Genomic DNA, 23,939 nt, shown 5'->3' with positions numbered 1-23,939 from the left:
TTGCACTGCAGATTTCCTCTCTCTGGATTCTCCCACAGAAACCCTCTCCAGAGCTCTTCAGTCTGGACCTGCACATAAGCCAACAGCACCTCCATAATATTCACTCTGATCATCTGCTCCCTTACCTGCCAGTAATCACTTTTCCCTCTGTTGCAGCACACCTGCGGTTCGAATCGTGACCTCAGCGGACAGCCTTCCCCGTGGCCGTCCCCATTTCCACCGGCTCCCGTTCACTCTTGTTTGCCTTCGTTTTGATCTCCTTCATTCTGTAAATAAAGTTTTGTCAGTAAGTGAATTGAGTCTGCTTTTGGGTCCAGCTCTCGTGAAAACCTCGGTTCATGACACTGTGGCCCTGTCCTGGTGTTTTGTATGCTGTGCAACCTGGGTGCCCTGTCTTTGTTTTGTTTTTTTTCCAACATTCCCAGTTGGGATTTTGGACGACTGCATGGGAACATGTTTGTGGTGGGTAAAAATCCTTCTCCATCCAAATGGAAATGTACACACGGACGGAGACATCTGCTGGAACATAAATCCCACTAGTCTGTTAAACTCATGGATGAGTCCAACAACAGCAACCCAATGAGCCTCCTGATGGGGAAAGATGAGGTGCTAACTGGTTAGCTTTCAGAATAAAAGTGTTGGAATTGGGCTGATAGTAAACTGATCCCAGGAAAAAATAAAATAAATCACAAAATATACTTAATGAGCATGTGTCAGTAAATATTAGGCTAAAGTGATGCGGGGGTGTCTAGCTCAGGTACACAGAGCAGAAACTGATTTAATTTACGTTCATGACTTCCGGTCATGTTCACTGCTGCAGTCATGAATTATATAAATGTATTAACCATTTGATTGCACAGCAGACTGATAGATGCAAAGTTCCCGACTTACTTAAAAGTGATCCATGTTCTATTTCAACTTTGTGTGTGTTTCTATTTGGCTTTTCAGTGTGTAGCACTTTGCTCTCTGTATAATAGTCAATCTGGCCTTCTGAGGAAAAATGCTGCCCACCGCTGAACTGGAGCCACTCAGCTGATGATAATTAACCACACAAATGCCAAATGCAGTCCGTGCAGGTTTTCATGAAATCGGAGTTGCCTGAAAAAGCCACAAAGCTGGCATTTATTGAAGTACTTTCGTATTAAGCAAAACGTTCTATTTTTAAGTCATTTCAGTTGGAACATATTAGCTAAAAGTAGGTGCTCATTTGATGACATGTTGCTAGCGATCAGCAAGTATTATTACTGTTATCCAGGCAGATGTGTTGTTAGTGTGACATGATGCAACATTCACATGATCCAGTGTAATCTACAGTTGTTTACTGGAAAGAGGAGGTACAGTATTATCCTGGGAATGTCTGACCTAAAGCAAAATTCATGACTCAAAACACACACACATACACACACACACACACACACACACACATGCAGAGCTTTTGTTATTTATTCCAGGCCCTGCTTTTATATTTCCAAATTTATGATGCGTCAGTTCACATGGCCCAGAGCAAACCTGTGTCCTTTCTCGTTCACTTTACGTGTATGCATGCAGTCACTCTGACTAAATGTGCATTATAGTCAGTGCGGACAAACCATCTGAGCAAATGATGGTAAGAGTATTTGGTTGTGTAATGTGAACACAAGGGAGCAGGATTAACGTTATATCTCCATCCAGCAGCTAGTGTTTCCTTTCTCCAACTTAGCAGTTGCAGAGATTTAATTGCTTATAAAACCTCAAATTTGATCATCTTAAATTATTTTTTTATGGTTCTTTTTGGTTCTTTTTGGCTACCCACTGTAATTAAATGGATAACTGCCTAAACAGTAACACCAGCAACATTTTTTTGCCTTGGCCACAATCTTTCCTTGAACTTAACCAAGTAGTGCTACTTGTCTTGGCTTGAAAGAAGGTACCACTGGGGCATCTTAGTGGCATTGAGAGGACACAAATGCAGGATGCCAGAACAAAAAAGTGAGTCTTAACTGTGGCTGATACAAAATAGCAAACATTAAAGGCCAGAAGGTGAAAAAAAAAAAAACAGAGGTCCAGGAACATAAGAGCCAGGGAATAAATTAAAACAATAATAAAAAATGAACAAACAGGATTGCACAACAGGGAACATTACCAGTCGCACCAATAAAGCGCTAACAGAAGAAAGGAATCCATACACTTTATCAGATACACCTGTTCAACAGCTTTTAATGGAAATGTGAGCCAGTCACCAAATCTCTATGCAATAAAGCTTTGGGACGTGCTGGAGTGGGAGATTCACATCATGGATCAGCTGGAAACAAATCTGTGGCAACTGTGTGATGGTATCATGTCAATATGGACCAAAATCTTTGAGGAATATGTCCAGCACCTTGCTGAATCTATGTCATGAAGAATTAAGACAGTTCTTAAGGCAAAAGGGGTCCAACTTGTTACTAAGGTTTATCTAATGAGGTGGGAATTGATTTGGAAATGAGACTCAAAAAATAATAAAAAATAAAAGATAAATAATACAAAAGGCATGACTTTAAACGTAATAACAGAGAGAGAATGAGCGTGCAGGGACGACACAGACAGGGAAACACTGGGGGGAACTGTGATGATAAAACCAAAACAAAAGAATAACTATGTAAAACAGGAATAAAAGGCTCAAAAATAATAAACACAAATCCAAAACTCAACATGAGAACCCCAGGATCAGGGCACTATAGTCCTCAAACACCAAAAATCTTTGTTATACATACATAAAATACACTGTTTTTCCAGAAGATGAATTAGATAAGTGTTTTCTAACACTTCTGTAGCCACTACATGATAAATCCACAATGTGTCTGCAGTTAAGCTGAGCATGCATAAATCGGAAACTATTCTGAGTATGTTAAAGGTGAGAGATTATACGACTTTTATTATTAAATACTCCTCTTACTGGCAGCTTGACCTTGTGGATTTGAAGTGTTAGCAGAAAAGTATTATCTTTAGGGATAACACAGCTATTATTTTCTGTATTCTTAAAACACCTCTGTCTTACAGACCCATGTGGTTTTCATTTAAAAATAGTGATAGGCCCATTTGTACCGTGAAAGCCAGAGCTCCACCCATCCCATCAGTTAAATATATGAATATCAGCCATCTAGGAATGTAAGATAAGGTAAACTGTCTGTCTCCAGTAAACCTCTAAGGCCGTTCACATGGCAATAAAAACAGGGTGTAGATCATTCTCAGATGTCAGACTTTTTCAAAACCACAGGCATGGTTTTCAGTAAGAAATGGCTCACAGCACTTCCCATCTGAATCGCCCCGCTGCCCATTACCAATACTAAAATAAGCGTACTTTTAAAAAAAGACATGAAAGTATGTGTCTAGCCAATTGATGTCAGTAAAATATCAAATGTGTTCTGGTAAAGGCTAGAGTTGAACAGTTCGCTAACCAGTCCTGTGTCTGGAAGAGATCTTTTGATTATTTAAAAGCAGACATCCTTTTTCTACCTGTAATTACATGTCAGTCAGAATCGTACCTATAGTACAGTGCCAGGAAACTGGTAGCTTAAAAATCTATCTCCCATCTCCATCTGAATACAAGATTATTTGATCCGCACCAAATGCTCTTTGGATTTTAAAGCCAAGGAGTCATTTAAACTTTTAGTTTTATTCAGTTTTTTCCAATTTTTTTCTTTATTGTTCTTCAGTTATTTTCTAATCGCAATCATATATCGTTAACATGACTTTCGATGCTGTCCCGACATAACAAATCCTCGAATTTCACCAATTTTTGATAGAAAAACCAAATATATACATAAACAGCATTTGCTCTGAGGACCTTAGCTTAATCGTACAACTGTAGATGACACAACAAATTAAAACTTTGTCAATTTCTCACCAGGTTTGATCTCACTCAAATGCCACCAGCATAAATTACATTAATTAATTTCACATCTTATGCAGGTTCAGGTGCGCAGCCTTCCTGCAGCACCCATCTGGAAACCATAATTAGGCTGGGTTATAATCACATGGCAGTTGAGCTTCCACCTCTGGGCCTTTGGAGCAGATGTCTTGTATATTCTCCAAAAAACTAACTTTTTTTCTTCTTTCGCCAACAAAGAGCTGCTGCCACGAAGACACAAACACTTCAGAATCATTCGGTTGTCTCATCTGCACTAATCCAAGGTTAAATCTCTTATTGAACAGCACTGTGACAATGCCATGAGAGAACATCAAGTGTCTGAGAGCACAAGAGCTTAACGGGTGGGTAATCCATCCTTGTTGTTTTAAAGGGCAGTAATTTTGGATTAGTTTTTCTTATGTGTTACCTGTTCAAAGAATTCCTGCTGTTTCATTGTTATGTGTCTAATATACGCCACTACATCGGAGATTTTAATTAATTTTTTAATGAAAACAACGTACTCGAACACTGCAAGAGTTCCACACAACTGTCTTTTAATGCTTGTGACTAATTTCCGGAACCCAACAGGAGAAGTTGTGATGGCAAACTATGCAACGTGGCCAATTCAGTGTGTCCAAAATGGTATAAAAGCCCAGTGGTATGATTTGCAAGCCAGAACGGCGAGGCAAGGCTTCAGGAAAGACACTCATCCACCCAAGCCAACACCGTACACCTTTTGGAAGATCTTCACCATGAGGCAGTCGCGCCTGTCCATCATCTTTGCTGTAGCGCTCTTTTTCAAGTGCTACGCTCTGACAGTGGCATTACCCACGGCCAAGGCTGAAGACGGCTCCTTGGAGCAGGATGCTTTTACCTCCCTGCTGAACGATGAGGCCACGGAAAAAAGCCTAGGCGATGCAGAGTTGTCCTACATGACCAAATCCAGAGCTCCGAAGGTAATTGTCATCGCCGCTGATGCAAACCTGTGGAGGGACCTGCGGGTGCTGCACAACGGGCTACCCCTCTACAAGCGGAGAGTCGACGAAAACAACCAGGTCGTCGAGCACAAAGATGTCGGACAGGACCTGACCATCCCCATCCACAGGAGGGACACCATGAGGTGCATGGTGGGACGAGTGTATCGGCCATGCTGGGAGGTGTAGGACAGTTTGCTCTTCTCCTCAAGGAGTCCAAACAGAGGATAGCTGTCAAGTGACCTCACACTCAGTTGCAAACTAATCCAAAAATGTGTGTATCTATAGAAAAATCACTGGAGAGCTGAAAATAAAAATGATTTAATTCTACTTTATGTCTTGGATATGTTTTTTAACTGTTTAAACTGAGATGGTGAAGGTTAAAGTTTTTTGTTCAGATTTATTCATATCTGTCAGACTTTTCAATTTTCAATAACCACTGACTGACTGTCTTTTCTCTATGTCTAGTCTTGTTTGAAAAAATGTTGTATAATGTGAGAGGTGTAACCTCACAATCAGATTCCAGCAAGAAGAAATTTGTCTTTAAAAAAATAGGTTTCTTTTATCCAGGAGAACAAACTTAAAGCAGTCTCAAACTTTGGATGCAAGACTGGATTGTGTCACAAGGTTATAATGCGTCAATGATAGAGAGGTGATAACTGCAACAGTCCACAGCTGTTAAGCTCATCGTGCAACAAATGAGACTGAATATACAGGCAGATAAACATAAATTCTTTCAAAAAATTCCAGATAATACTGTGTATGTAGATGGATATTCAGCTAGGTAAATGTCATCACCAGTTCACAAAAGAGTCATCTCAATTGTAGGATCTTTACCTTCATATTATAAGGCAGCGGTCCCCAACCCCCAACCCCCGGGCCTCGGACCGGTACCGGTCCGTGAGTCGTTTGGTACCAGGCCGCGAGAGTTGAGGCTCAGGTCTGAAATGTGTGGTTTTCAGGGTTTTTAATCGGTTTTCAGCGTTATTTTGTTATTGTTTTTATCGTTAACTCGGTTTTCCTGGGTCTTTTCACGTGTGTTATGAATAAATCTTCTTTTTTTCGGTACCGGTACTAGTTTTATTTTGTTGTATTTATTCGCGACACCTTAAAGGCCGGTCCGTGAAAATATTGTTGGGCATAAACCGGTCCGTGGCGCAAAACAGGTTGGAGACCGCTGTTATAAGGTAAAGGCCTTACAATACCAGAAGAAGAAGCCCAGTGATTTAGCCCAATGAGTAAGCAGTTGGTCACAGTGAGGAGGAAGAACTCCCTTTAAGTGGGAGCAGAACCAGACTCAGAGAGGGGCAGCCATCTGCTATGACCGGTTGATGGTTGCAGTTAAGTTTATCGTTGGGACTTTCCAGTGTTTGTAATAAGCTAAATTCATCGCCTGCTAGTTTGCCAAAATGTTACATCTTCAAAGCACCATGTCAGAAACATTCTGACCTCTGAAAATCCTCTCTTTGGCTTTGGCAAAGGCTTCATTGTGAGAAGGGATACACGCCATCTTCTGACTTGATATAAATCTTGGACATTCTCACATGGGCTCCGTTTGGCATCAGGAGGACTTAGAAAGCAGCTTAAAGTATTTATTATTACTTATTATTTAATTAGGCTGACCACATAAAAAAAACAACAAACTGAATGTGGGTGCTGAGATTTAGTCTGAAATATGTGATATATGTAACTTAAAAGTTAAACACACTCAAACTCAGCATCCAGGGTTTTAACCGGAGCAGCACAATTTGGCTAAAGTATTATAGCCAAATACAGAGCCACTATTTGGCTCTGTTCCTATTAATAGGTGGCTCTTCCACTCCACTGTCACCAAGTGAAAATGAAGTTCAGTCAAACATGAAGTAAAACACCGGGTCACACTGAGTGTGAAAATTGGTAACACACCCAGTGAAATGGTGTAACCTTCTTATCTTCAAAGGTCTTTCCTGGAATTCAAGTAACTAAGGAGTTGCAGTAAAACATCTGCAATGGGAGGAAATCCTTTGTTAATTCCAGTGACTTGCTTGGTCAAGTCACAAATCCCTAGGCAATTCCCCTTCCTTATAAAATTATATGCAGATTTTCACAGAAGAGCTTGTTACCTCACGTCTTGGATACTAGTAAATGACTGCAGCCTTATGTGGGTTATTGGCTGGCTGACTGCAGAATCAATGTATGCTCTTGGGTATAGCAGCTCATCTTCCACAAGAGGTAAGGTGTGCACCATAATAATGCCAGAGCATTGCAGGTACATGCTGCACATCTGCCCTCAACTAACAAATTGCAAAATGTTGGAGTCAGGATTCCTAATTTTTCAATGCAGATGGTTTGGGTGATTATACAGCAGTTGTGGTCCATGTTTGAGAAAATACTAAAGAAGAAGATAGATTCAATCACAGGAAAAACAGCATGAGACAATAAACAGATTAAACCTTATGGGTCAGCAGCAAGTCCTGTTGTTGTGAAACAGTTCTGCAACAGCTAACGTGGGTTATTTGACCTACAATTTTCAAGAATGTGCTGTCATCAGTACGTAATTATTTAAATGACTGGAGTGTCTAGACTAGAAATCCCAAGTGTATATATTTTTGAGTCAATCAGCAGCAATAAAGTCCATTCAAACTGAATCATGCTGAAAATCTGTGGAAGGAATAATTTGTTAATGATATGGGGGGAAAAATCCCGAAGAAACTGTTTAACATACAAAGGAGAGGTAAAATATTACCTAATTATTATTAAATATTGACTTTGGGGGTTGATAATGTTACTCAAGGGTCATAGTGGAGAAAACATTAATTGACTTTTGGAATGTATTCAACAGTCATTAAAAAAGCCCCTCTAATATGCAAGTTTAAATCTTTGCCAGAACTTCAGTTTATTTAGTTTAATGACATTAACTTGTCTGACTTGGCTGACACTTGTCTAAGACCAGTCTGTGCCAATCTGGGAAACACTGGTTCCCTACATGGGAAAAGGAGTATCCCTTGACCAGTTCAGAGTAGTTATTGGAAGTTAATTGCAGTTGCTGGGAAAATGATACATACACTACACTAACAAGGGCATCTTTTCTTTTAGTGCTTAAGTTTGAACACAAAGTGACAACAGGCTAGAATTTTACAAGCCTACCTGCTCATAACTGTCTTTTTTACCTGTTAAAGATCAGGCGCTGGCTGCTGGGAAACAACATGAATTAAAACTATTTCATGTTGGCAATCACTTGGAGGTTTTTCAATATAGCACCTACTTTGTAAACAATTTCAGCCAAGGAGAACCAGAAACCTTGAGAAACCACTGCCAAACATGTGGGGATATACATATTTTCCCCTAATCACTAGTTGTTGTCAGGGAGTCACCAACTGATCTCTATGCTTGTTTGACCTCAAGGCGATTTTCGGTGGTGCGTATTGTCAGCCCATTATCACTCCCGAGGCGTAATATAGTGACGATTTTGTCAAGTCCCGAGGCGTTCCGAGGAACGTGAAAGGTGACCTCCCGTGTTGCTACGCGCCGGGTTATGGATGAAATCCAGTAGAATGACGCCACCACAGTGATGCACATCCCAGCCATGTGTTCCAGCCCTAACCCTAACCGTATCCATAACCCTATCCATAACTTTATCCCTAACAGGACTTGAATGACATTAGATAGTGTTTTCCAAAGCGATTTAAGTAAAACGAACATACATGTGTAGATTCAATCTAAACGGTTCTCATGTTTCCTCATTTTTCCGATCTCGTAATCTAGGACCATGTTGGGTGCCCTGAAGCGTTATATACTGACGATTTGTCACCTAGTGTAAAATGTTATGCTTTGGAAGTGAGAACGTGTTGGTATTGTCCATATTTGCCAATCTACAGTTTTGCACAGCTGTTTAATGTCACCAGGGTCAGTGCCACAAATAACTCATCTGTGTGCCACTCTTGCTTGTGCTGTTGTTTGTGCTGTTGGATTTTTCTGGAGGACTGTAGAATGCAAACCATAAGTTAGAGAGCAGAATTCATAGTTCCATCAATTACAGTAAGTTGTCCAAGTCCTAAACTGGCAAAACAGCCAGACCATAACAGTACCACCGCCATGTTTGACTATTACTATGATATTCTTTTTATGAAATACCCTGTTAGTGTTATGTCAGATGTAACAGGGCTCGAACCTTGTTAAAAGTTCAGCTTTTGTCTCGTCAGTCCACAGAATGTTTTCCCAAAAGTTCATCAAGATGTTTACTGGCAAATGAGAGACCTCCTTTTGTGTTCTTTTTGGTCAGGAGTGTCTTTCTCCTTGGAAGTCTCTATTGATGCCATTTTAGCCCAGTCTCTCCAGATAATTGCTCACACCTTGGTTTGCTCGAGTCTTAAAGCTTTACAAAGTTTTTTGCTTTGTAACTCTTTGCAGGCTGATAAACGTCAATGACTTTGTTCCTTGGCTGCTTCTTTGCTCCTTTTTGAGGTCTTTTTTTTAGGCTTCACTTTATCAGACAGGTTCTATTTAAGTGATTTCTTGATTTAACAGGTCTGGCAGTTATCAGCTTTCCAAAAATAAAAAGTGGTTAATCACAGTTATTTCATGAATTGATGGGTCATACGGGGTTACATAGGTAGATCACAGAGGGCAGATAGGGTTGGATGGCTTTTCCCCTTATTAAATGAGATCATCTATTACAAACTGCATTTTGTATTTAGTCAGGTTATCTTTGACTAATATTAAATCAATTTCATGATCTGAAACGTTAAGTGTGAAAAATATGCAGAAAAATTAGAAATCAGAAAGGGGTCTGTAGGAACTATAAGCAATGTAACCAAATCCATCATTAGACCACACAGGGTTAACCATAACTTGCTTAAAACATTGTCAGTGGAGAACATTAATATGTTTGTGTGGGAGATCATGCATGTTCACAGTGTGAATTATTTCAAAATGCAAGTGTCATTTAAGTGGATTGCTGGTTGATTGTTGTGGGTCACAACAACAGAACATTCCTCACAAAATAGAGAGTGAGCCAGCAGAAAGAAGGATGTGTTTCTGGGACCTGCACCTTTTTGGTATTTGGGAATAAGCTTCTGGTTGGAAAAACAATTAGGCTGAAGGCATAAGCAGAAATGTAGCACGTGAGAAATGCAATGCTAGCTCTGACGAAGTGACTGGCTACAAATTAGAAAACTGTGGTACATTAGAAACTATAATAAGCTATTCAGGGCACAGTTTGTAATATTAAAGGGATAAAACCTTCCACATGGTCACTGACTACACTTTTGTAATAATTTTTAGATTATTTGAGGAGTTCTTGACATAAAGATCTCCTCAGTAGGAGAAGTTTAGCAGACTGTACTAAATAAACTATTTCCTGTAGCTTTAAATACCGACCACAGTGTGCATCCATAAAATATATGACATAATACTTCAAGTCCTTGGCTTTAAATGTACAAAAGTCATGCCCTTTGAAATTATGACAAATTACAAGGGTAGACTTTTGGCATTTTCATACCCCTTAAGAGTACGTAATGCAGATAAATGTTTTATGGGAAGGTGTTTTGTTTTACACATGACTGTGGGGAGAAACATCTGGAAACTGTTGTACAAAAGCCTGAGCAGTTTTTTAAAACAGTAGTTGGTCATAAATTGTTTTAATTCCACCTACTATGTGTGTGTGTGTGTGTGTGTGTGTGTGTGTGTGTGTGTGTGTGTGTGTGTGTGGTGAGGGGATCAGACAGAATAATCCACTAAGATCTACTCGGGTGCTCTCAAGCCATCTGAAAGACTCGGTCTCTCCAGCGTCTCCTGGGTCTGCTCTCGGGCCTCTTCATTCATTCATTGCTGGTGCCAGCCAGATGAGGGGTACCCTGTGGCCATAAAAGGATACAAATGGAGAACAACAATACTCAGGTAGGCTGTGGTGTGTAAATTTACTCAGGACTAAGTTTCACTCTGATGAATATTATAAGACAGGAACCAAGCAGGGGAACGCTGGAGCACTGCTGGAGGGAGAGAGGAGGTTAGTGCTGTTTCCAGTTGAGTATCAACTTGAGATTATTCTTTCATATTTTGAATCCTTCTACTACACAAGGACTTTCTTGGTTTGCGGATTCTGTTCCAGATGTAGCCAGAGAACATACTGGAAAGAGTACTAGGAGAGAAGACGAGAAGGAGAAGTCAAATCACAGAAAATACTAAAGTAAATAAAATCCAGCTAGCCATTAGAAAGAATGCAGTTTTTTTTTTATTAGCAATATTAGGTTGTTAAACTGCACATCTTTACTTGTTTTAAAGCTGCACTTTTTTTTAGATAGCCAACAGGGGGCGACTATTCTGATTGCAAAAAGCTTTTGCTTTTTTTGTTGTTCTTTTTTAGAGGAACAGCCTTACTGCTAGGGGTGGGTTTTGATTATGGATTTATCGATTAAAAAATCCTGAATCGATTTTTAAATATAAATTTATTTTGCACGAAACGCCAGAATCTCAGGTTAAACCTCACAAAATTTCAACAACCACCAAACAGCTAAAACAGTAAATGAGAGCAGGAACACGGATTCTGCACAAAGATGTAAACATAAAGCGCAGACCCGCCAACGCATCAGAATCAGTGAGATGTTGCCTTTCTCACCCAACGGCACGGACACGGTCGGGGCTGAAAGCCGACAGCTCGCTGATTCTAATGTTTCCACTTCCACTTTCCACTTTGTGTTTACGTCCTTTTTGCGCTGATTCTGAAGCTGCAGGTTTTTATCTCTCTCCAACCAAAATCCACTGAACCAGCAGCAAAAGAAGATCCAAACTACGCTTCACATAAACATCGTCACAAATTCCCTCTGACTTTTCCTTTTTTGCTTCCATCACGACAAAAATCACACTTCATGCACAACTCTCTCTCTCTCTCATCTAAAAATCAGTTTTCTGCATTATTCGCTTGCTTGTTACGCACAAGTCTACCGTTGTTTACAGCGCTGTCAGCCACTTTTTTCCTTTTACTTACTTCCGAAAAGAAAGCCTCATTTCTGCTGTTCGATACTGAACAAATGTAAACTTTAAATTATGCAAAATTGCAAAACGCTTAGCTGTGTCTCTAATCAAACCTCTGTAACTTTGCTCTGCTTCATGTCAGCAGCATTAGGTAATGTTCATATGTTGATTAATGGTTTTCTTTTGCTTTTGATGTACTGCAGAATATTTTTATAAAATCCCAGGCCAGAAAAATCGCCTTCATGTTTTTCTGTGTTTTACCCTCAGCTACTTTGACATAAAGGCATCTGCTGTGACGCTCACACCTTTGATAAAGTCTTGCAAGTGTCAGTTTTCTTTTTATAGATATAAAAATATGGAAATGTACTGATGCATGATCTGAAGTATAATATTTCTGACTGTCTGAGGCAAAATTTCCCTGATTCGAATCGAATTGAATCGAATTGAATTATGGATCGAATCGATTCGGGACCTTGTGAATCGGAATTGAATCGATTCTAGAAATCAGTGACGATACCCAGCCCTACTTACTGCCTAGCTGTTCGATGACCTGATGAATTTATGGACTCAGTTACTAGTTTCAAGTCTTGTATATTATGTAAGAATGACAGAGACCACGCAGCATGCTATGCTATAGAGATTAGCTGCTTTGAGACTGAGAAGGCATACAGTTTACAGTATTGCCAGTGGAGTACAGCAGAGCGCATCTTAAAATAATTAATGTGACCAGGAAAAAGACAAAATATACACGTTACTGTGTTGTGGTTAAAAAGCGGAAAATGTAAAAGACATGTTTTCTTCAGAGTCGTAGTTTATGTATCAGAAAATTCTTTTTTAAAGAAGTGATGCAAGAAAATGTTCTCTTTGTTTCTGGTCTGGGTACAGTACAGTGACAATAGCAATAATAAGAAAACAAAATTGACATTAAAAGTCTAATTACTGTGTAACACAACACAACAGGAGTGATTATCAAGGCTGTTAATTATTGACAGCTTCCTGCACTTCATAATAAAGTCTGGGCTCTACGGTTAACTTAGAGATTAAAAGGCACTTTGTATCCTCTGCAGGCAGGTATTGTAAAGCTTGTCTGTCTTGCTTGTCGTTTCTTCCGGAAGAATGTCCCTATTAATTGCCAAAGAACAGCAGGAGAAAGGTTAGCTATCCATTTTATACTGTCTTGGACTTACCAAAGTGTGGCACACACAGCTTGGCTGTCTGCTAGATGCTCTGTCTCATTTTCCCCACATTTCTTTTAGGAAAACAAGACTCGTAGGTGGCTTCTGGACATTTAAAGGGGATTAGAGGAGTGATGCTTCTTGAGTGGGCTTTTAAAGAAAGATCCACAGAATGAACTCATAATGTAGAGTCAATTTTTATGCTTGGTGGAGATTAAAAGAAGGTGCATGGCAGAATAAATTCACTTTCACAGACATCTACTTATGTCTGTAAAGTTGCATAAACTTATAAAACTGTTATTCATACAGTACCTTTAAAAACAGACTTTACAGACTGCTTTGACAGAAGTGTGATCGTTTAAACAGAAAGTTAAAGTGTGAGTGAGTCCCCATTTATTGGGGGTGCAGCTACAGGAAAGTAATAAAGTGTATATCAAGTACTATACAGGATAAAATTGAACTTGCACCACAAACACTTAAAACCAAAGTGGTGACTTGATGAAAGCCAGAACATTTCCTGGGTTTATTGTAGCGGGACTGTGAATGGAGAATAGATGCTGTGAACTGCCCCCCTCACTGGTTTACACCGATTAATCACCCAAAAAACGTTGTCCAGATAATTAAACACACAGCATCTGGGAACATCTACGTGAGCCATGTGGAAACAATAAACACAGTGTCCATGCAAAGGGAAGATGCTATTTGCCAATAGCTTTAGGATGGACCTGGTGATAAAGACCAGCAGGACAATGAACAACATTGCAGTTCAAGGCCAGAAATCAGATACTGGGATCCACCATAAATGCGAAAGGGTTGATACAGTTATATGGAAAGATGCGATTATTGAGTGCACTGATGGCACTGGTAAACTCCTCTTATTGTTGTGGTTAGATGTTTGCATAGAGTCATCAAACCCAAGTCATGGTCATTTTGGGCTTATAATTATTTATTTAATGACTGTATAGCAAACGTCTTTAATGACTTTAAAAAACAAGAATTGGATGCACGTTTGAATTTATTTTGGATTGTCCACACACGGTCAAAAGTATACATTCAGAAAAAGTGTTGCTGAAAATTCTACAGTATCTTTTAACTTTGCGAGGCCAGTTTACATATAGTTCATGGTTATAACTGACTACCACTGGTAGTTTCTCTGAAAAAGATTTGTTTAGATTTGTTTAACAGCACTCACTGGATTGACTGATAGAATGATGGGAAAGTCAAAGAACTCAGTGAAGCTCTAAGAAGGAGAACTGCAGATTTGCAGGATGTTCTCTTGGAGCCATTTTAAACAACTGCAGATTCAGATATTAGGTTATCTAAAGCCTGCGGTGCCTTCTGAGCATGGTTGTGGGCAGCATTGTCCCGATTTCAAGTTTCATCCTAAAAAGAATTTGTGTGTGAATTCAACTGAAGATTTTCTTGCTCTTCTAGATGTCATAATGCCTAAAAATGTCAGAGCTCTACATTAAATTCTTCTTTAAGAACACTGACTCCCCCTCCACAGTTCTGAAGAAAATCGTTTCTGCTTCATCCTCCTCTCTGCTTCCTGAAGTATGGACACTAATTGAAAATGTGAGGTAAGTCCTGTTGTCGACTACAAAGGACACTGAATAGAAGTTTGGTTGTGGAAGGGGTAAAATTACTGTGCATTTCCCGAAATCCTCAATCGAAGTTAATGGAAGCTGCCATTTCCGTCATTTTGAAAAGAACGTCCATGTGCACCATTAGCCCAGCCCAGAAATGTGGCATCAGTACAGCAGGAGTGATATAGATTTCATAAATGGTGTTTGACATAGCTGTTTCAGACTCATATTCCTGGCGGAGGACAAACATGTATTGCTGGGTCTTAAACTTCTGAACACAGCTGTATATGCTTGTGAGTCGTGGGCCCTCACAGCAGAACTTCAAAAACAGAATCATGGCAGAAGAAGACGGAAAAAATGATCAGCATCTAGGAGTGGACAGGAAATCCCTCACCGACCGCTACGAAGCCTGGAGGCCTGCTAGTGTCCATCTTGTTACACAGGATGAGAACACAACAAATAATATTTGTTATGTTTAAAAGAGAGAAACTATTTTGTTTCAGAGAAAATGGGAGTTTGAATTTTAAATGCTATCTAAATGACCACTTTTCAGAAATGAGAGATTCGGTTAGAAGTTCATTTAAATAAATTCTTGATTATGCTTTACGGGGGAATCACACCCTGTGTAAACTTTTATAAAGAGTTCAACATATGCAATAATATTATATTTGCATGACTAGTTTTTGTGAGAAAGTCTTCTTGGCAGGTTAATTCAGGCATGCAGGATGAATGCTTAAGACTCCTGAGAAAAAATGTGCAGATTAGACCACACACAAACACAATTTTTACATTCCTTTAAAATTGTTTCCACCAGGTTGAATAAAAAAAAAAAGGCATATTTTTAGTCATTATAAAATGAAGCGCTAAACAAAGCACTTAAAATGATGCTGATAACCACTGCAACCGCTGGAATGTAAAATGAATCAGTTTGCAAGCCTGCAGCACCTTCTGGCTCCGGTCCTGCTGTGGCTCTCTGATGTACAAAGCAGAATAAGTGGCGTTTTAAGCTTACAGAGGAAAGCAGGGATGGTTTTAACATGCTAATGTTCTGGACAGAGAGACCATTCAAGCTGCGTCAGGCCTGCAACTGACAGGGACGGCTGGAACAGCTGAGGCAGTGAAAGGAGGCGAGCTCATGAACACTAATTATAGCAGGAAATAAGTCATCTGTGTTTGGTTTCTGCACATTTTTGTTTGTTCAACGGTGCTTGTTTTGCACAGTTTACAACAAATGGCGTTCACCCTCAATGGGGTACCATGGAAAAATACAATGAACATCTGGAACTCATTTTTGGCAAAGTGATTATTCTGTCTGGGCTGTCAGGATAAAAAATCTCTGCATTGTTTTACCAAATCACCGCTACAGTGTTTTTTATTTGTTTATGTTTGCCCACAAAATACTTTGTCCAGCATTCTTATAAAGCTGGATTAAACTGTAACCCACAGCTTAAACATGCAAGATATGCAAGAAACAGTCCTAGAACTTGGAGTTAATTAGTTTATCTTGGCTCCTTGTAAAAAGATGAAGCATGAGGGCAATAGTGCAGTAATTAAAGGCAAATTAAATGGCAGTACCCATTTCCTCCTTGGAAATGGGTACTGGGATGCAGTGTTAAACTGAAAGCATTACTTGGTTATTTGGGTTTTGTGTAATGGTGCAGAATGGTCTTTAAAACTATTTCAGAATATTTTTCTAACATTTGTCAAATAAATTCCCGTTTCTGCACTTCGTAAACCAACTTCTGACGCTTGGTTAGGGCTATTTATTGCCACATTTTTACAGACGTATTATGTGATTCTTTACTTAAATTTGGCTCACAGAACAAATCAGCTGTTAATGCCAGTTTTACTTTCAATTAAGACTAACCATTTCTTTCTTCCAGTGACCTAGAGAAGGTCATTGATGCTTTTGTTACGTCCAGATTTCTTTATTACTGCAATTCATGAGATATATCACAATTGAGGTTCACTCAAAATGCTGCTAGTAGACTCCTGACTGGTACACAGTTCTTAAAACTGTTGTACTGGCTTCCTGTGAAGTACAGGATCCATTTGGAAATAGTTTGCTCACATATAAGTGCTTGCAACGGTGGTGTGCTCCAGGTTTTTTGTCATATCTTCTTCAATCTTATGCCCCATGCTGCTCTTTTAAGTCTGGTAATCAGCAGGTTTTAGTAGTACTAGCTTTTTGACTGGCTTGCACTGCCAAATGGGTGTTCTCAATTTCTATTCCAAACACTAGAATTGACTCCCTCCTCATCTACCACACCAACAGTATATAAAGTCCAGCTGAAATCTTACCTTTCCTGAATAGCTTTTTCAGGTTCTAACTCATTTTAATTCAATTTATTGTATTGACAATGCCAGGAAAGAATCTTAATTCCCCCACACAGAATTAAGGAATAATTATCAGATTATTGCAAAGTAATTAAATGTATGTGTCCTTGATTTTAAATCCAACAGTTTTTGATTAACAAATAATTTGTGCACTTAGTGTTTGTGAACAGAAAGTAAGATAGCATCTTCTCTAAATACATAGACTAGTATAAGGATTCCTTTTTAAGCCATAACATTGAAAAACATGGTAATTAAATATGGTGAAATATAATTACTGCTTTTCTCTGCAGGGTTTTTAGGTATGATAACTACTGTGGGATTATGATATTATTTTATGCCATGTTAGACCCCTAATTAAAGATTGTGAATTATTATGTAGTTTTCAGTTTGCATCATGCTCCTGAACTAGAAGAAGGTGATAATTATTACATTTGGTAAACTGATTTGCATTACATTAGACTGTTGATTTATTGTGAATGAATGATATTGTTTTATGATGCATTATACTGCTGAGTTATAAGAAATACTGTTCACAGAAAGTCATCGTCTCATTTGTCTGATTAGAAGAGAACAGAGCATACTGCCCCATTTCATCAGGAGCAGATAAACAGGGAGCCAAGGTCGTAGCTTAGGCGCTGTGTGAGAAAGAATGTTTAGGCTCTGTTGATTAGGAGGGGGCCACTAGAGGCTATAAGAGTTTGATCAAGGCTCCACCATTTTGAGATCTGATGCTGTCTGTGTATGGTGTCCATCTCCCACGCGTGTGTTCATTAAATCATCGTTTGACTTGACCCGGCCGGACCAGTGTTGTTATTTTGGTTTTCCTCTTGTATCCATTCCCAATATTTGAATCCGTAACAGTTTTGGGGGCTCGTCCTGTGGTATTGGGATGGAAGTTTTGGAGGCTTGGACGGTCCGAGGTGGTCAGACGGGCAGACATTATCCGGCAATCGAACTGAGTGGACAGGCGCCTTTATAAAAGAGGTAGGCACAGGCCTGTTGATTTGATCCGAAGTGTGCTGAATTGGACGATGAAATTAAATGTCTATTCAGTAAAAGTTGCCGGTGAGTGTCTGTTTTGATTTTGAAGAAAAATCTCATGAGTGTTGAAATTTGAAGTAAGGTTACAAGTAAAAATACTGAGTTAGAGTCTCAGGTAAAGGTAAAAACACTGAGTTAGAGTCTCAGGTAAAGGTAAAAACACTGAGTTAGAGTCTCAGGTAAAGGAAAATAATACTGAGTTAGAGTCTCAGGTAGTTGGATAGGGAATTGGTCATTTTGTGAGTTAGAGTCTCCATTGGTCTAAAGATTGCATCTGTGTTGGTCATTTTGCGAGTTAGAGTCTCCAATTTCCATAACGTTGCATCTGCCTCAGTCATACTCTTGTTTTTTGGGTGTTGTCTGTTGTTTAAAAGTATTATAAATTTTGTTAGAACGGTGGTTGGAGTCCACTAAGAGGCGCATAGCCCGGAGGTTACGCTCCCTCCTGGCCGCGGACGCGCGACCTTGACCTGTCGGCGAACAGGGTTAGTTCAGTTGGCTTGACTGTGGGGTACAGGGCATCCTGGGACAAGCTAGGAGTTAGAGTCTCCTTATCTGCGCTTTTTTGGGCACTGTAAATTGACTTAGGGACTTTAGAGATCAGGCCAGATACAGTTAGAGTCTGATACTGGTTAATTGATTACAAAAAAGTTGGACTTTCTTCGGTTGGACCCGTTATCTTAAATTTGTCAAAATTGTGTAGGCGCTAAAACTTTCAGGCCTGAGAGTGATTGTAAATATAAGACGTCTTTGTAATATAATATAGAGTTGAGTGTGAAACGAGGCTGTGTGTGACGACAGCGCGCTGAAGCGCTGCGAGCTATTTTTTAGATAGTGTGTGAACATGCAAATGAGGCGGCTGCTGTGAAGCCCACAGAGGACTTCCTGTTTAGCGTGTTATTGAGTTTTATAAGTATGATTTGCAAACAATGATATATGCCTGTAATTAAAACGCTGATTTTGCTGATTATAATATTATAAATAAAGTTTTGAATGACTACGGTGAATGTTTGATGTTTGGCTGAGTTTTGATATGGGAGAGACGGCTTTGCAGCTGTTGGGGGTAAGTGACCGGAAACTTGCATGCCCATAAAAGGCAACTGCCTGACTGTGTGAACTATGCACCAAGAGAGAGAGTAAAATCTAGGCAGATGAACCAAATGGATGTTTTAAGAAAAATAGTAAATGAATGTTTTAGTCTCTTAATACAGGTGGATTTCTCTCAACCAGGAGACCTGAGTACAGCAGCAAAAGGATAGATTAATAAAATTGGGACGACACACATGCCAAGCTCTGGCTCAAAATTTTACAGGTTGACCTCTCACTTTGTCCCCACCCGAAAAAGAAGCTTAAAGGACATCTTCTCCTCCAGTTATCGGTTACCATCACTGGAAATTTTCAGGCAAGTTTTTCACTGAATTGTTTTTGGCACCATGTGTCCCTGAATCTCACAAGCAAGCTCTAATTCCTGGCTGAAGACATGGAATGCTGTTATTTAAGGTGGGAAATCAAAATTTGGGAAACAAAATTAAAAACACACACAATTAGAGAAATGTCTTGTTTGAGAAAAAAGTTAAAATAACCCACCCACAAACGCACATACACGCAATGAAGAAACAGCTTACACTCATGAACACGTGAAGATTTTCCAGCAAGGTTAAAGCAGCAAAACTTAACATACACCTGATGTTAAATGATAAAGTCTATCCACTACTAACAATTAAACTCTCTGGGTTGCAGGACAACAACTTGACTTCAAAATGACAGACACTGGTAAATCACAAACCAGTGATGAAATAATAAATTTAGTGGTTAAAAGAGTCGAATTGTGACATGTTTTTTTTTTTCTGATTGAATAATACAAGAGATTACTGAATGAAATAAAATTCCTTTTTTGAATTATTAAACATGATCTTAAGAATTTTAACGTGTACCTGTGTTGTCCTGTCAACTTGGTGGGTTATGAGTTGATTATATAGTGAGAAAAAACAAAAAAAAGGGGGGGAGAAGGCTGACACAGGGCCTGGCCCCTCTCTGAATAACATAGCCAAAACAACATTATTTTCAAACAACATCATTTTCCTGTTCGTCTGTTTTTGTTTTGTTTTTGTTTTTTCTTTTTATGCTTAATTACAGGCTGCTTTGTCGGCCCGGAAAGCCGAGGCTGACCTGGACTCCTGCTCTCCCCTCTATCATCTTTCCTCTCCTCTCTACCATCTTTGATGTGACCCTGACCAAATGCTACAGCAGCTGGACCCACAACAACAGCCTGAGAATGTCAACAGTGCTGCAGGAAAGCGATCTCATGCAGCGGAGACGGAGAACGTTAAATCCAAGGCCCGTTTCACTACACGGGGGAGATTTCCAGACAGCTTCAGCTGACAGAGCTGTGACGAGACGCCTATTAAGCCCGGATGAAAAGTGAGGCCGAGCAAAAGAATGCTGACCTTAACAACTCTGCATTAAAACTGTGCAGGACAGTGATGGACCAACACGGAGGATCAGGCAGCAAAAAGGGCGTGCCAGAGACACGAGGAGTAACTGAGGTCAGAAGGCACCTCAGATTGGACAAAAGCAGCAGAAGAACATAAGCTGAAGGCACAGGTGTCGGGGCTCAGCCAGGAGCTGACCTCTGAGAAGAGCCGAACAGCAGAGCTGCAGAAGACCGTGGAGCAAAGCAAGGAAAACATCAATAAACTTCAATCTGACGTGTACGGAAAAGACTCTGAGGTTTCTGCCCTCAGTGAGAGCTCAAGACATCAGAGCAGAAACTGAGCATGGCTCAGGAGGAGCTGGCTGCTAATCGAACCCATCAGTCAGGCTTGGAGTCCCAGATACAGGACTTAAAATCAGGCCGGAGCTTGCTGGAGCAGGAGGTTGCCAAACCTGATGAGAAGCTCCAACACAGGAGCAAACCCTGAAGGACCTACAGAAGCAAAAAGGGTCAAGTTAAGGAGGAGCTGGACAAGGAGAAGATGCAGGACACTGGAGAAAAGGACTGCCTCAATTGGGGCCAGAACCAGTATGGAGAGAACTTTGGGCAGCAGCACCAATGGACCCAAACGGACTGAAAAGGAGGAGAGCAGGACCCCAGAGCACGCTTCAGGCCATGGTTTACCCAGAACACCAGAACAGGAAAGTGATGAACACAAACACACACACAAACACACACATCTACATACACTGACTCAGAAGGAAGAGAAACACACATATGAACACATATGCACTCGTTGATTGACTGAGAAATGACACACACACACGCACACAAATCAAAATGCTGATTCAATCCATTGAGAAGTGAGCCACACACACACACACACACACACACATACACATGTTTGTGCAATGAAGAGTGATACACACACGCTGATGCAATGAAGAATGCTTTACTAACAAATGCTATGCTGATACGCAAAATGTTGCACACAAACGTCCAAATACAGAATTTGTTACAACAACAAGAAGTAATTGATTGTTAATTGGTTAAATGCATTTCATGTCACCCAGAGGGCATTTGTGCAGATTTAGGGGACAGGGTCTAGAGCAGTTTGGTTATGAAAACAATGTCTGTGAGTGATGTCTGTTTATGGCTCAAGGCCTCAACTGAATTGTTTACTGTGCTTCACACAGCCTGATAAGGAGCAGTGGTACAGAGTGAAAATGATGAATTAACGGTGTGAGCCTTACTTCGGAGCACCACATTTTTGTGATTGAGATTTAATTGAAGGAGGAACACACTAAAAAAATAATAATAAAAATAAAAATAATAACAATAATAAAATATAAAATAAAAAGAAGAAAAGGGGGCCAGCCCTTGGATTTACGTAAGCATCCCACATGTATTTAACACAATTGCCTCAGGCTTTAAAGATCTGTACAAAATTCAACAGGAAATCATAGCTTCCCTGTATTTCCTACATCGTTGGCATGCTGGTGAGTGCTGTTGCTCCACAGTAAGAAGGTCCTGGGTGCAAGTCCACAGTCTGGTTAGTTTGCAGTGGTTTCTCTCTGGGTATTCTGGTTTCCTGCCACAGTGAAAAGTCATGAAGCTATTAGAGTTAGGTTAATTGATGATTCTAAATTATCCGTGAATGTAAGTGTAAATGGTTGTTTGTTTCTAGGTGATAGACTGGTGACCGGTTCGGGGTGCACCCTGCCTCGTAACCTATCACTTTAGAGTTATTTCCCAGCCCTCGTGCAATTAGGATAAAGATAGGAGGATGGTAGTTGTTGTAGACCCATTCAATTTTTATGGTAATCAGAATTTAGACTTTGTTGAACCGTAGGCAATATGAAGACAACATGTAGTATTTAAGGGACCAAGTAGAATTTGGATAAAAGCTATTGAATAATGTTGAAATAAAATGACAGAATTGTGAAGGATTAAAATATTCCAGGAGCTTAACTTACTCCATCTGAACATGTCTTAATCGTGTAATATGAACTCAAAATGCACAGGTTTACTGAATATGAAAAGGTTGTGTTGATTTAACTCAGTTGTTTAAGTTTCTACCAAAGCAAAACATTTGTGTGCAACTAGTGTCCACTATTGACTGAAATAAGTCCAACATGTTTTTGTCAGTGCAAAAAGAAGTTACGGTACCTGTATGCTTACACAATATTGTCCCGGGACGGAGAAAAACTTTCTGGTGAAGTTTTTGTTGATTTTGGGTTTTGCTTAACACTAGGTTGATTTTATCAGTGAGGTTTGGATTGTTTTCTCTCTCTTAGAGAGAGAAAGATGGTTTTATGCTTGGACATGTTTCCAACGGGCCCCAGTATTTGTTATTATATGAGTATTTTATTGGTTACGTTTGTCTTTGCTTTTGTTACAGTGCACTGAAATAAGAACATCTGAGAGGAGTGATCCACCGGTGGTGATATTTTGGTATTTTGTGAGTTCCTGATTTAACAAATCAGCTCTTTAATCCAGGCCTGAGAGATTGAACTTTAAAGCGCTATAAAACATGATTACTAGAAACAGTCGCAAAGTATTTTTCTCCATAATTATAATGGGCTCTGGAGAAATTCACTTATATGGGACACTGATCACATGAGAAGTCCTGAGCCTAAAAGGATTGCAGCGAGTCAATCCAGTCAAAAAAACAAGGAACTGTTTTCCTTTAAAATGATGACGTCATCTTGCTGGTGATGGAGCCTCGAATAGGTTGCGTGTGAGACTCCATTATCAGCAATATCTGGTATGAATGTGTGTGAATGTATGCATGTGACTGGACTGTGATGGACTGACGACTAAATGTTTAAACTGACTTGACACTGAGACAAAAACGATACCGACTTTAGGATTAGTAAATGTCTACAAACAATTCACCCAGCTTGTAAAAGAAGGGTGGATGTTTTGTCTCGCTTTGTTTTGTTTTTGCAGGAGTAGGAGGACAGAGACTAGGGGGGGAGGCTGTAGCTTCACATGAGTGTGAACTGCAGACTTAACCCTTTGGTTGCTAATTTTGAGCTACTGATGTTTCCATCAAGAAAATTGTGTTTTATTAGCTGTGTTTCGATTAATGTATCACTTTATATTGTTGGGAATGTTAAATGCTAAAGTGAAGAGAAGCTTTGATTTCACTCATGACTGAACATGTTATTATTAACCATAGCGGGCCACTGTAAAAAGTCAATCAATTTTGATAGAAAAAGCAAGAAAAAAACTCTATTGATACCTACACAGCAAATCCAGCATGTCCAAATTAACACTGTCAGATTTGATTTCAACACTTTTAAAGTGTCTATATGGGTCCACACCAGAGAGTGTTAATTTGACTCTTTTTGGAGAGTTGGTACGTTAACTCTGATTTAGTGTTAAACACCAAATCTCTCTGGACTTGATAATTTGGCACTTGGTGTTAAGAGTTTATATATTAACTCTCAAAGAGTATTTTAGTTTAGCTACGTAAGAGTTATCTTCTAATTAATTCTAAAAAGCAGGAATTTTACTGTTCTGAACTTCTAGAAATTTCTTTTGGAAATAAACATTTACTAAAAAGAC

The 23,939-nt window shown here is 39.6% G+C and overlaps 1 protein-coding gene across 1 annotated transcript; it reads left to right on the top strand.

Annotated features, from left to right (window-relative positions):
* The first annotated feature begins 4,467 nt into the window (after window positions 1–4,467).
* pmchl (pro-melanin-concentrating hormone, like) lies at window positions 4,468–5,145 on the top strand. Its single transcript, XM_006803480.2, has one exon. The coding sequence runs from the start codon at window positions 4,468–4,470 to the stop codon at window positions 5,029–5,031; it is 564 nt and encodes a 187-aa protein (XP_006803543.2). The 3' UTR covers window positions 5,032–5,145.
* Window positions 5,146–23,939: the final 18,794 nt, after the last annotated feature.

The sequence above is a fragment of the Neolamprologus brichardi genome, chromosome 7 (assembly GCF_056152115.1).
Source record: "Neolamprologus brichardi isolate AB-2024 chromosome 7, ASM5615211v1, whole genome shotgun sequence".
Classification (NCBI taxonomy): Eukaryota; Metazoa; Chordata; class Actinopteri; order Cichliformes; family Cichlidae; genus Neolamprologus; species Neolamprologus brichardi.
The sequence above is the reverse complement of the archived record's forward strand: the minus strand, read 5'-3'. Positions and strand labels throughout refer to the sequence as shown.

Coding starts and splice junctions, on each gene's coding strand:
- pmchl (XM_006803480.2), top strand. CDS start 4,468: ATGGCAAACTATGCAACGTGGCCAATTCAGTGTGTCCAAAATGGTATA.